General features: G+C 36.9%; 1 protein-coding gene across 7 annotated transcripts in view; it reads left to right on the top strand.

The window, feature by feature from the left end:
- Positions 1-12,200, top strand: part of DNM3 (dynamin 3) — a 626,037-nt gene that overhangs the window by 432,384 nt on the left and 181,453 nt on the right. For all 7 annotated transcript variants that reach the window (XR_011975664.1, XM_072648609.1, XM_072648608.1 and 4 more), the window contains one exon: positions 607-716. Coding sequence is in view for 6 of the 7 variants with exons in the window: in XM_072648609.1 (XP_072504710.1) it covers positions 607-716 (110 nt within the window). In the remaining variant the exon portion in view is untranslated. The remainder of the gene's footprint in view (positions 1-606; positions 717-12,200) is intronic.

The following is a 12,200-nucleotide window of genomic DNA, read 5'->3' as shown; positions in this document are numbered from 1 at the left end:
AATGATTTATTCAAAAGAGAATTGATTCTAGTTAGCTTCAGTCTACTTGCACTGGGTTCTATTTTTCTGAATATGTCAGCCATTTTCACAAAAAAATATACTGAGCTCATATTTCATTTCTGACCCAACTAAGGGAGAACTGTATCTGTGTGTACAGGGGGTACCATATACTGTTGTCCTCGTGTTTCCAGTCATTGCCAACACTGGCTATCAAAACTGCTTATGCTGCAAATAAAATTTGAAATGAAACCCATCTGGTGTTTCTCATTGAATTAGGACCAGAACATTTCTTTTAAATATTAACAGATGGCTAAATTCTTAATATCAAACTAACATTTTAAAACATCTGAGGGGACCCACTAAAAGGGGGAAAGGATGGAGGGCCATGTGTTTTTTCCATTCCCAAATCTTATACTTCCCTTCCCCCTATCCTTCTCAGCCACGTGTCAAGGATCATTATACTTCTATCTCAAATATTTCTTTATTCCTTAGTAGCTGTGTTTAGGTATCAAGGTAACATAATCAAATAACTCAGGATATGTTGCTGTTGGCATATTCAAACAAATTTTATTAGAACAAATTTTTTCCTTGTGCTTTTTTCAATAGGAAAAAGAAAAGAAATACATGCTTCCTTTGGACAACCTGAAAGTTCGAGATGTGGAAAAGAGCTTTATGTCTAGCAAGCATATCTTTGCACTTTTTAACACAGAGCAAAGGTAAGAAAGTACAGGAGGTTCTCCTTTCATGTATTCGCTGAAATTGACTAAGATTCAAAAGGTACACACAACACACACACACACACACTCACACAAAATCCCAGTATTTCTACCTTTAAACTGGTCGACTTTTGGAGTTTCTGCTTTCATTCAGATTATTTTTAAATTCTCTCCACTGTATAGGGTTTTGATATTCTCTTTTTTGGGTTAATTTATTTATTTGTTTGCTTTTAGTTTTAACATTCACTTCTATGAGGTTTTGAATTCTAAATTTTCTCCCCTTCCCTCCATTCCCTCCCTCCTCAAGAGGGCATGCAATGTGATATAGGCTATACATGTGCAATCATATTAAACACATTTCTGCATTAGTCATGTTGTAAAGAAGAATTAGAACCAAAGGGAAAAAACTATGAGAAAGAAGAAATAAAATAGTCTGCTTTGATCTGCATTCAGACTCCGTAGTTCTTTCTCTGGATGTGGACAGCATTTTCCATCAGGAGTCTTTCAGAATTGTCTTAGATCCTTGTATTCCTGAGAAGAGTTAAAGCCATCAAAGTTGTTTATTGCACAGTGTAGCTGTTACTGTGTACAGTGTTCTCCTGGTTCTGCTCACTTCACTCCGCATCAGTTCATGTAAGTCTTTCCAGGTTTTCCTGAAGTTCACCTGCTCACAATTACAAAACACTTTCCACACAAATATAGTCAGATTGAAATAATTGGAAAAATTCACTCATAAATAGGCCAAGATAATATGATAAAAATGACAGTTCTACCTAAATTTATTTATTCAGTGCCATGCCAATCAAACTACCAAATATTATTTTATAGAGGTAGAAAAATAATAACATTCATATGGAAGAACAAAAGATCCAGAATATCAAGGGAAATAATGAAAAGAAATGCAAGGGAAGATGACCTAGCTGTACCAGATCTAAAACTGTATTATAAAGCAGTCATCAAAACTAGCTAAGAAAAAGATTGATGGATGGTTGAAATAGGTTTGGTACATAAGATCCAATAGTCAATGAAGATAGTAAACTATTGTTTGATAAACCCAAAGACTTCAGTTTCTGGGATAAGAACTCATTATTTAACAAAAGTTGTTGGGAAAACTGGAAAATAGTATGGCAGAAATTAGGCATAGATCTTACACCATATACCAAGATATGGTCAAAATGGGTACTTAATTTAGACATAAAGGGCAAGACTATAAGCAAATTAGGAGAGCAAGGAATAGCTTACCTGTCAGATCTATGGAGAATGGAAGATTTTATCACCAAACAAGAGATAGAGAACATTATGAAATGCAGAATCAATAATTTTGATTACATTAAATTAAAAAGGTTTTGCACAAAGTCAATGCAACCAAAATTAGAAGGGAAACAGAAAGCTGGGAAACAATTTTTTACAGCCAGTGTCTCTGATAAAGGCCTCATTTCTAAAATATATAGAAAACTGGGTTTTGGTATTCTTTTAAGTATGAGAGTTTTTTGTAAATGTCTTTTTATTTTTCTCCTGCCTTCAAGAGAGAGCCACTTTACATAAAAGCATTCAATTACCTGAATTTAGGTTTGTGCTATTAATTAAAAGATAAGGTAACAATTAAAAGTGTAATAGTTTTACAATCAGAAGATTTGGGCTTGTGTCCTGTCTTTACAAACTACTAATTGTGAAAAATTATTTACTTCGAGCTTCAGTTTCCTCATATTTTTATTGTCTATTTCAGAAAAGCATTTTAAGAATCAAAGTAGATTATGAATATAAAGTTGCTAATGGTAACGTTCTATATAAGTTGAATAATTTATATCAACATTGACATCACTGTCAATCACAGTGCCTTCATTTCATATATTAAATTGCAGGTGTTAAAAAGAGCATATTAAGATATATAATAATGTTCTGTTTGTACCGAGCTTCACAGTTTCTGAAAACCTTTTCACTTACAGTGTCTATGTTAGAGTGTAGCTTTTATGTTTACTTTCAAAGGCATGATCACAAATATACAAAATGATTGCCCCCAGTTCACAAAATGCACAATCACCCTCCCCCCTTGCACCACCTGACTCTCTGGGGAGGAAAGGGGTTTGGGGTCACAGTTTAGCTCAACTCCCTTAGAGTACAGTCTGAAGTTCCAGGTCCCAAACCTATCTCAGGATCAAGCAGGCTGGCTGGTTAACATGGCATCAACAATCCTGAAGCCCCTGCCTTCTAGCACCTGTAACTGAGGACTAACCCCAAAACTGAAACACGCATATCCATGCCTATTTCTCTGAGCTGGGTTAAAAGAGAGATAAGCAGAGAAAGGCAAGTCCCCACCCCCTTTCCCTGCTTCATTCACTTTACAAGTAACTTGGAAGGATGCTCAAGGCAATGTGCTGATAGTTCTAAATCGGTGTTTCCTTCTGGGCAGTAGTTTCATATATACAAGTGAAAGTCATTACGAGCTTCATACCAACATTGCTCAATTAGAGAAAGTGAAATAAATAAAATTTAAAAGGATGCAAAGTTTAAAATAGGTGTGAAACTAGAAAGTTATTTTTAATGGGAAAAATTAACAGGAACAAAACTGAGTAATTCTGCTTCTGAGTCAGTTATGAAGGAACATCAACATCAGTTTGTGAAATCTGATTTTTAACCGATGCTTCTAGATGTCCTTGCATCTCCATTTATAAATGAATAAAAGTAATTTATTGGGTTCAGTGACTGACCCAGAGTCATCACACAGTAATGCAGTGATTGAATAAGAGACCAAAGCTCCTTCCTTTGCTTCTAGCCTAGTGCTCAGAGTGACTCATTATTTGTAATTTTTTTAAACCCCAGGAGTGAGAGAACTAAAAAGAAATATACAAGAACAACAAAGACATCTTAAAGAAAAATAAAATGACCTTTAAAATGGGCATCTTTACCTTAGAGGAATCGGAACACTAAAAAATAATGGAGGAAAAGAAATGAGGAGTTTACATAGACAGAGCAATGGAAAGTATCCTGAATTGGGGCTAAACTAGAGCTAATTTAGAGGCCATCTTCAGAGGAATTGGGTGTGCCTGAAGTGAGCTGTAAAGAAGTATTCCACATGGCATGTGCTCCCACTCTGATGAATAGGAAATTTAACTGGCCAGTCAGAAGTAAGACTGAATCATGAGTCTTTGGACAACTTGGATAGTACAAGATCTGGATGTCACTAAAATAAGAATTTCCTTATGAATATACTGGAAAATATCCTGGAAATATCCTGGAAAGCTCTGATCTCTCAATAGACATTATGATCCCCTTGAATGGAATCCTCTAGCAATTCATGATTGATAGTTATAACATGTAGTATGACAAGTAGGCGTGAATGTCCAGTTACATAAAACAGGGTAGTCAGCTTTTTTTAAAAAAATCTTCTAGCCATATTTAAGGGCAGCTAAGTGGCTCAGTGGATAGAGCACTGAGCTTGGAGTCAAGAAAACTCATTTTCCTGAGTTCAAATCTGGCCTCACTTACTAACTGTGTTTCTCTGTCTATAAAATGAGTTGGAGAAGGAAGTGGCAAACCACTCCAGGATCTTTGCCAAGAAAATTCCAAATCGAGTCCCTAAGAATCAGACACAACTGAACAACAACAAAAAGCCATATTTAACCAGCCAAACGTCACAGCTGCTTTGACAGTGCTCATGGTTGGAATGTGAACAGTAGAAGGAGCAACCTGGTTACCAGGTTCAGGCTAAACCTCTCAGGAAGTTCATTTTCAGTTTGCACTAATTGGAGAGATCTAGAAAGCCCTTAGAGAGTGGGATTGTTCTCCTTCCAAGATTCTGATATGCTTTCAAGAAATCTGTACCTTCCTATAGGCTATATCAGAAACTCATTGACTTATTGGTATATATCTGTCTCATTGATGCCTGGGAGAAACTAGAAGCCCATCCTAGATCTCCGAGGCCTCCAAAATAACAAAATTGAGAAGATAGTATGACTTCACCTTGAGTTCTTAGGTGACTTGAACCAGAATCTCAGCTCTGATGCTTAGCAACTACATCACCAGGAACAAGTTTCAAAAGTATCTGAAAATATCTTAGTTACTTTATGAAAAGGGGATAATAATTCTTGCATTATCTCTCTCTCATGGCTGTGAGGAAAGCACTGTGAAAATTACTGCCATGCAAATGTGAGGTTTCGTTATTGTCAGGAATACATGATAAAATATTATGAGTAACTAGTGCTTGAGGGAATGAATTCTACCCATGCTGTTTTCTAGTACTTGCACATATTTTCTTGTGCCATTAGCAAGAATTCTGATGAAATTTGAAATCCTCTGGATAAATACTGTATTTAATAGACTTAGGCAGAGAAATAATATTCTATCGAACTTGAACTTGATTCGTATGGTCCTCCATAAAATGTGTCCATTAAAAAGCATTTATGGAACACAGTTCTGAGTCTATGTGCTATTTAAAAAAAAGGCACGATCCATAAAGGGTGTGTGATCAAGTTAGGAAGATGAACTTTCCATACATGTAATAACTAGGGAATAATTATAGAATTGTTTACGGAGGTACATTGTCATATACTTCAACACAATTCCTAAATTCTGATGAAAGAGAGAGCAAAGAAATGATCAGAGTAGGATCAGGTTAGTCAGGAAAGACTTCTTGGGAGTCTTCAGCTGCATCTTACTATGAAATGGTAGAGAGGGAATTAAAAAAACTTTTTATTTCCCTTTAAGTAAGAGGGTACATGATTAGCGAAAACAAAATGGTAGTACAAGTGGAAAACCCACTAACAAGTTTATGATCTCAAAGTTGGATATTACCTCAAATTAATTAATATTGCTTAAAAATCTGGACATATTTCCCATTTTGGACCATCAATTATTTGTATAAATAGTTCAGCTTTAAATTGTTTAAATTGTATGTCTTTTTCTCATTAAAAAAAATCTGATCTTACCTCTGATGAGTTAGTTGATCTGATAGTATAGACACCTGACTCAGGGATCATTTTCATACCAATGTCAGCTGCAGTATAAACCATGTCATTTTATATGTCATCATTTAGTAAAGTTTTCTGGTGTTCTCTATTTTCTTATTTGTATATGTGTTTTCCACTGGCATAACATAAATTCCTTTAGGTCAGAGTACATTTAATTTTTAACTTTGTATACCAAGTACCTAGCACAGTGCTTGATATATAGTAGGCTTTTAATAAATGTTTGTTGAACTGACACTGAATTTGCACACATAGAACATAAGGGACAGTGTGAAATAAATCAATACCAAGACCATGAGGACATACTGTGTGCTTCAAGAATACCAGTTTTTCAGTTGTGATTCACACATACATTGGAGAAGGTTGGTACTGAGGCCAGGGAATCCATTTTGGAGGCAAATACAATAGTTTAGGTTGTTGTTGAGTCATTTTAGTAGTGTCTGAACTCTGTCCATTGCAAAGATACTGCAGTGGTTTGCCATTTCTTTCTCCAAAGGCAAATAGAGGTTAAGTGACTTGCCCAAGGTCACACAACTGGGAAGTTTCTGAGGCTGGATTTAAATTCAGGTCTTTCTGCTTCCAAACCCAGCATTCCAACCACTGTGGCACCAACCAGTCATTAAAACTTTAGATGTGGTGACAAATATCAGATCTAGAGGATATTGGCCCTATAAGTGGAGGCAAAGGGACAGATGTGAGAGATATTGTGGAAATACAATCAATAGATATTGGAAACTGATTGGACATGGCACTGAAGGAGGAAGAAGAGTTGATAATGATTCCTAAATTGTAAACCTGAATATCTATAATAATCATGACTTCATTAGTAACAGGGAGGTTAGGAAGAGAGATAAGTTTTGAGTGTGAGACAGTGAGTTCTATTTTGCATATTTTGAGCTGGATAGACATATCCAGATGGAGATGTGCAGTAGGCGTTTGTAGAGTTTGACGCTAGAGCTCGGGAGGAGAGATAAGGACTGAAGATGTCAACTGAAAAGTCATTTTCAAAGAGATGATGATTTGGACCTATAGAAAAGGATTAAATCATTGAGAGAATTTATAAAGAAAACCCCAATATATATCTATGAAAGGGATTGTGGAGGGGAGGGGATTGACTGATGACCACAAAAAAACTTTGCTATAACAATCCATCTCATTTTAAGAAAGCTGACTTGAAAAACAGGTCAAGAAAAGATGATTTAAGAATCACCAGACAACCTGAAATCCATAATTGAATTTTTAAAAAGAGCCTATATATTTCAAAGCATCATGAAAGAAAACTTCCAGGACCTATTAGAATATAAGGTAATAGGGGAAAATATAAAGATTCTCCTGCCAACCACCTTTAAAAAAAACCTAGAATGATAACTTTTAGAAACGTCACGGGTAGCCAGAAAGAGTTCAAGTACTGAGTAAGCACAATTGTAATCACTATAAAGGAGCAGAAAACATGGAATGCCATTGCTGTTTGTTCTTCAGTCCTCAAAGAGGACCATGATATCAGGAAGAAGATGTCATGACTTGGAAGGGAATTGGATTTCAGTGAGAGAGGGCTGTGCAAAGTCACCAGCTTCACTCTGTCCTCTGGCGCTCTCTGGGTCCAGTGGCAGAAGGTAGAGCAGGAGTCAGTGGGAGGCCTTGGCCTTTTTGAGCTGAAGTCTTTCCCAGGTCTAACTGTGAGTGAGGCATTGCCCACTCAGTAATGAAGGCTAGGTAAAAATGAGGCAAAAAAAAGCCTCTTTTACCTCGTCAAAAAAAAAAAGAGGAGGAAATGTCCAGGAGATTATGAGTATAGTACCTGGGGAAAGCACCATACTGTACATGGCCTCTATTTCTTAGTAAAGAGCTGAAGACCTCTGCTGAGACAGAGGGGGGAAGGGATAGTACTGTGTTAATGATGATGAAACAATAAGCACTTGGTGCTTGCTATGTCCCAGGCACTATGCTAAACTATTTAAAATTATTTTCTCATTTGATCCTCACAATAAGGTAGGTGCTATTGTTAGCCCCATTTTACATATAAAGAAACTGAAACCATCAAAGGTTAAGAGACCTGCTCAGTCACTAAGCGTCCGGGACTTAAACTCATCTCTTCATCACTCCAAGGCCCAGTGCTCTATCCATTGTGCCATTTACCTGTAGGTGATTTGAGAAAAGATTTGATACACGTGGCATAGGGGAATATGATAGAAAAAAAATGTCACAAAATTTTAAAAAAATAACTGGGGAAGGGAAGACACTGAGGGTTTCTGGCCAAACAGAAGCAATTGCTATTTACATTCACTCTGAATCATCAGAACCCAAACAATGGCCAAGTGAGGCTTGAGTTGGGACCTGTTGTTGACCAATCAATGAGAGCCAGCGACCAAAAAACAAATTGACCTCCCCAAATCCCAAGATGTCTTGCTAGGTTTCAGCTATCAAAATTTACATTCCTTTGGGCAGAGTACTCACAGATAAGAGTATGATTCCCTACATGGACAGAGAGAGGAGAAAGAAGAGGGAGAGGAGGGAAAAGAGGGGAAAAAAGAGTGAAGGAAGGAAGGAAGGAATGACCATTTAGCAACATATAAATAGGAGTGGAAGCAGACAGTTGTGATAAACCAGAACTGGGATTTAGAAAGAAGTGTGCAAAAATAGGACAAAGGGGCAAAGTCACTGAGGGGAGCAGACAGGGTAAAGTTGAACTGGTAAATTATTAGATCACAATTGTGAAGGAAGGAAAGTGAGGCCAGAGCAAGGAAAGGTCACAATAATGGAGAACAGAACTAGGAAACATAAGGCAGAAGGAAAAAATGGAAAGGTTCGAGGCTCCAGTCTGAGGGTTTTTGAAGTTCTTAATCATAGAGCTGAGGGCGTGGTGAAATTGAGATTCCACCTTTCCTTCTTTGTGGTTGAAGTGGAAGATGGAGCAGATCACAAGGCAAGAGTTTGTTTATGAAACACAAGTCTCACATTTACATAATGTAAATTTGTTTTCAAGAAGGGATTCAGGGTACTATGCCTAAAGGGCTGTCAAACTGTGGATATCCTTTGACCTAGAAATACTACTGCTACTAGATCTGTATCCCAAAAAGATTGAAGAAAGAGCAAAAGGACCTATTTGTAACAAAAATATTTATGGCACCTCTTTTTGTGGTGACAATGAATTTGAGAGTGAAGGGATGCCCATCAATTGGGGAAATGGCTGAACAAGTTGTGGTATAGGATTGTGATTTCAGAAAAACCTGAGTGGACTTATAGGAATTGATGCAAAGTGACCTGAGGAGAACCACAGTAACAGCAATATTGTATGATGATCAACTGTGAATGACTTAGCCATTGGAGTTAGAAAGAACTGGGGCTATGTTCTCCTCAGATGCTTACTAGGAGTGTGATTCTAGACAAGTGATGTAACTTGCTTGTGCCTCAGCTGCCTTGTCTGTAAAATAAGGGGGCTTGACTAGATGATTGTTTTAGGTACTTAAATCTATATCCTTTGATCTCAAGAGACTATTTCAAATCATATGGACAAAGCAGACGTTTATTTATCTGTGTGTGTGTGTATACATATATATATATTTATATATAGAATGAGTAGCTGAATAAAATATGCTAGCGAAAGGGGGGAGAGAAATATTTTGAGGGAATAGCAGGAAGAATGTTTATTGTTTAAAAATAAATTGAGCCTTGAACAAGTTTGGAGGTAGAAGAGAAGCAAGTAAAGAGGGGAACCCTGAACATGTGCAGGGAAGGAGGTGGGTAGTTAATGGAGCAGGGGAACGCTGTCTGGACATTATTAGTCAGATATCGGAGTTCTTTGAGATTCAGAAGAATTGTTCAACAGAGCTTATACATTTAGATGCAAAATGGCAATATGGGTTTTTGAAGCATGGCAGGCCTGATTAAGTGTTCCCCTTTCATTTCTGAGAAATTACTTTTTCAGGCCCCTCTGTTTGGGTTGCAGATTTATTCCTAAAGCTCATTCAGTTGCTATTTCCACTTTCCACTATAAAGTGTAAAAACAGTTTCTCTGTGGCCCCTAATCATCAGGTGTGTGGGAACTGATGTATTTAACATCCTCCCTTAGAAAGCCTTTAGTGTCCTAGTGCAATTCATGTGGTCTTAACTAGACTGGTAAAGCCTATTTTTGATCCACTCTAAATAGTTCTTTGGAGCTAAAGCTTCTTAAATGGAAGGATTTATTACTAGTAGTGGTTACTTCTTTAGCTCCTGGGGTTCGTTGGCTGTGTACACTAATGACTGATTCAGCTTACATAAAGTTTCATGTAAGGATAAGAATTCAAGACCCCTTCTGGATGCCCTTTAAGAGGAGTGTCAGTTTGGCCAGAGGAGTTGATTATGTTTCCAATATTTTCTCCTTATATTTATAGCTTCATAAAACCTTACTCAAGCTCTAGGTTAAAAGGTCCCGGGGCTTTTGGGGGTCAGCAGCATTGAGGGTAGAGACGGGGAATAGTCTAAGGCACTAAAATGCTCATCTGAATTTCTGTACTATTAGTATTGGTCATATTTTCTCCAGCAGAACATTTACTTAATTGGTCTTCACTGTTCCTGAGCAGACCTGAAATGTTGAGTTTGTGCTAAGGCCCATTTGGTCCAAGGTATGTCTGCTCCAGTAGCCAGTTGAGTTGTGTTTCTATCTAGGAGGTTGGTGAGACAGCTCTGTAAGTTCTTTCTGACTGCTCTGTGGGGTTCCTGCTTTTTAAATAAAGTGATTTTCCTTCAACTTAGTTTGATTCCAGATTTAGCCTATCAAAGTCCCTCCTCCCACTAACACTACCATCTTTTTTCCCCTTCAGAATATGATTTTTGGATCTTTTAGTCCTCTGTTTAGTCCTCAGCACATTGCTGACACCTAGGAAGTGTCAAACAACACCATAATATAGCTAAGTATGTGTGCTTTAGGCATCTTACAAAGAATTGTTCTTTAATGTCTTTGTTGAAGGACTCATACTTCTTTTTCTATTTGTAAGCTTATGAGAAATGTCAGGTTTTCAATTCATGTACCTTTACATCTTAGCAAGATATTCTGGAGTTTGTATATTTTGGGGTATTGATCATGCTGTATTAGAAAGAATACTAGATTTGGGGTCAAAAGAATTACATTCATGTATACCTGAGCAAGTGACCACCTCCATGGTCTCAGTCTTCTCATCAGTGGAGGGGGCTGGATGAGGTGATCTTTAAAGTCTCTTACAGCTTTAATATTCTATGGTTATGCTTACTAAATTAAAGGTTAGTAGACATTTTGAGATAACTTTTCTCTTTATCTCTACCATCATCACCTTGGAGAATACTAAATCTCATTCTCATTTATTCCCAAACTTGGAAAAGTCCTAAAGTGACACAGCTTCTTCTAGTGGAAGAAATTCAAAAAAGGCAAATGAATGATCACAAACTTACCTTGTTTCTGCTTTGTAATTTTAGGCATAATGAAGGAGTTGAGGTCTCTCAGGTTCTCTTCTTAGTGTCCACAGGTTTCTTGCAAGAAAAGTAAACCTTTGAGACCAAAAATACCTTTTCTGGTTCATTGCATGAAGGAAATTAGCATTGATCTCAAGGATCCAGAGGTGCTGCTGAAAAAATATATTAGTATGTAGAGATCAAATAAGGGAATATGAGGATAGACAAGTCCCCCCCTTCTGTGTAGAGAAGAGATCAATGTATTATATTATTATCTAATGAAAGAATTCCATGAGTGAACTCTAGAAACCAATATATTGGGGTCTAAATGGGATGATGGATGGAAGTAAAGTTTCAGATTCTTTCAGAAGATGACTTGAAGGCAAAAAGAAATCTTTCTTTAAAGTTATTATGCCCAGAAAATTACCACAGACTGAAATTTGTAGCCCATATTAACTAGGTTGTATTTTTTTACATAGAACAAGTCTATATATCATCTTTAAAAATTACACATTTCAATAGACTTGGAAGTTCTGGTATAAATCCAGTTTGAACTCTATTCTCCCAGTTCAAAAATAGTTTGTAAGATTCTGCTCTAAGCTTTCCAAATCTACGTTTCTGTGTTAGCGTTAGCAACCTATTTTAAAATGTTGGACTTTCAAGTAAAGGTGGTCCTTTGATGTACAAAACCTAGAAAAATGGGATGAAAAGAACACTGGAGAAACTGGAAGGTCAGAATGAGGATTTTTCCGTTGCAAATGTTTTCCGTACTTAGCTGTTTGTCCTCTTATTACCAAATTCATGTGTATCTGAGACACAAGTACAGTAGAGGTCTCTTAACTTGCCACTAAGAGTCACTTTTTCCCATCTCTAAATATAAACTGACAAACTGTGTGCTCTACTTCTCTAAGATTTGTAATAGCAATCAGATAAACAAGGAAACAAAAGTATATTTTATCTTGAAAGTTGTTCAAGCCAGATTTCCTTTGATAAATAGAACTTTGTTGTAGAATCTTTTCTCCCCTGGTCCCAGTCTGTACTTGCAAGGTTTTTCTTGTCATATGGTTCTGATTCTGCATATTTCAGTATACCAAATGCCTTTTATTCATTTAAG

Source organism: Notamacropus eugenii, chromosome 2, assembly GCF_028372415.1.
Source record: "Notamacropus eugenii isolate mMacEug1 chromosome 2, mMacEug1.pri_v2, whole genome shotgun sequence".
Classification (NCBI taxonomy): domain Eukaryota; kingdom Metazoa; phylum Chordata; class Mammalia; order Diprotodontia; family Macropodidae; genus Notamacropus; species Notamacropus eugenii.
Note: the sequence above shows the minus strand (reverse complement) of the source record. Positions and strands in the feature narration are given on the sequence as shown.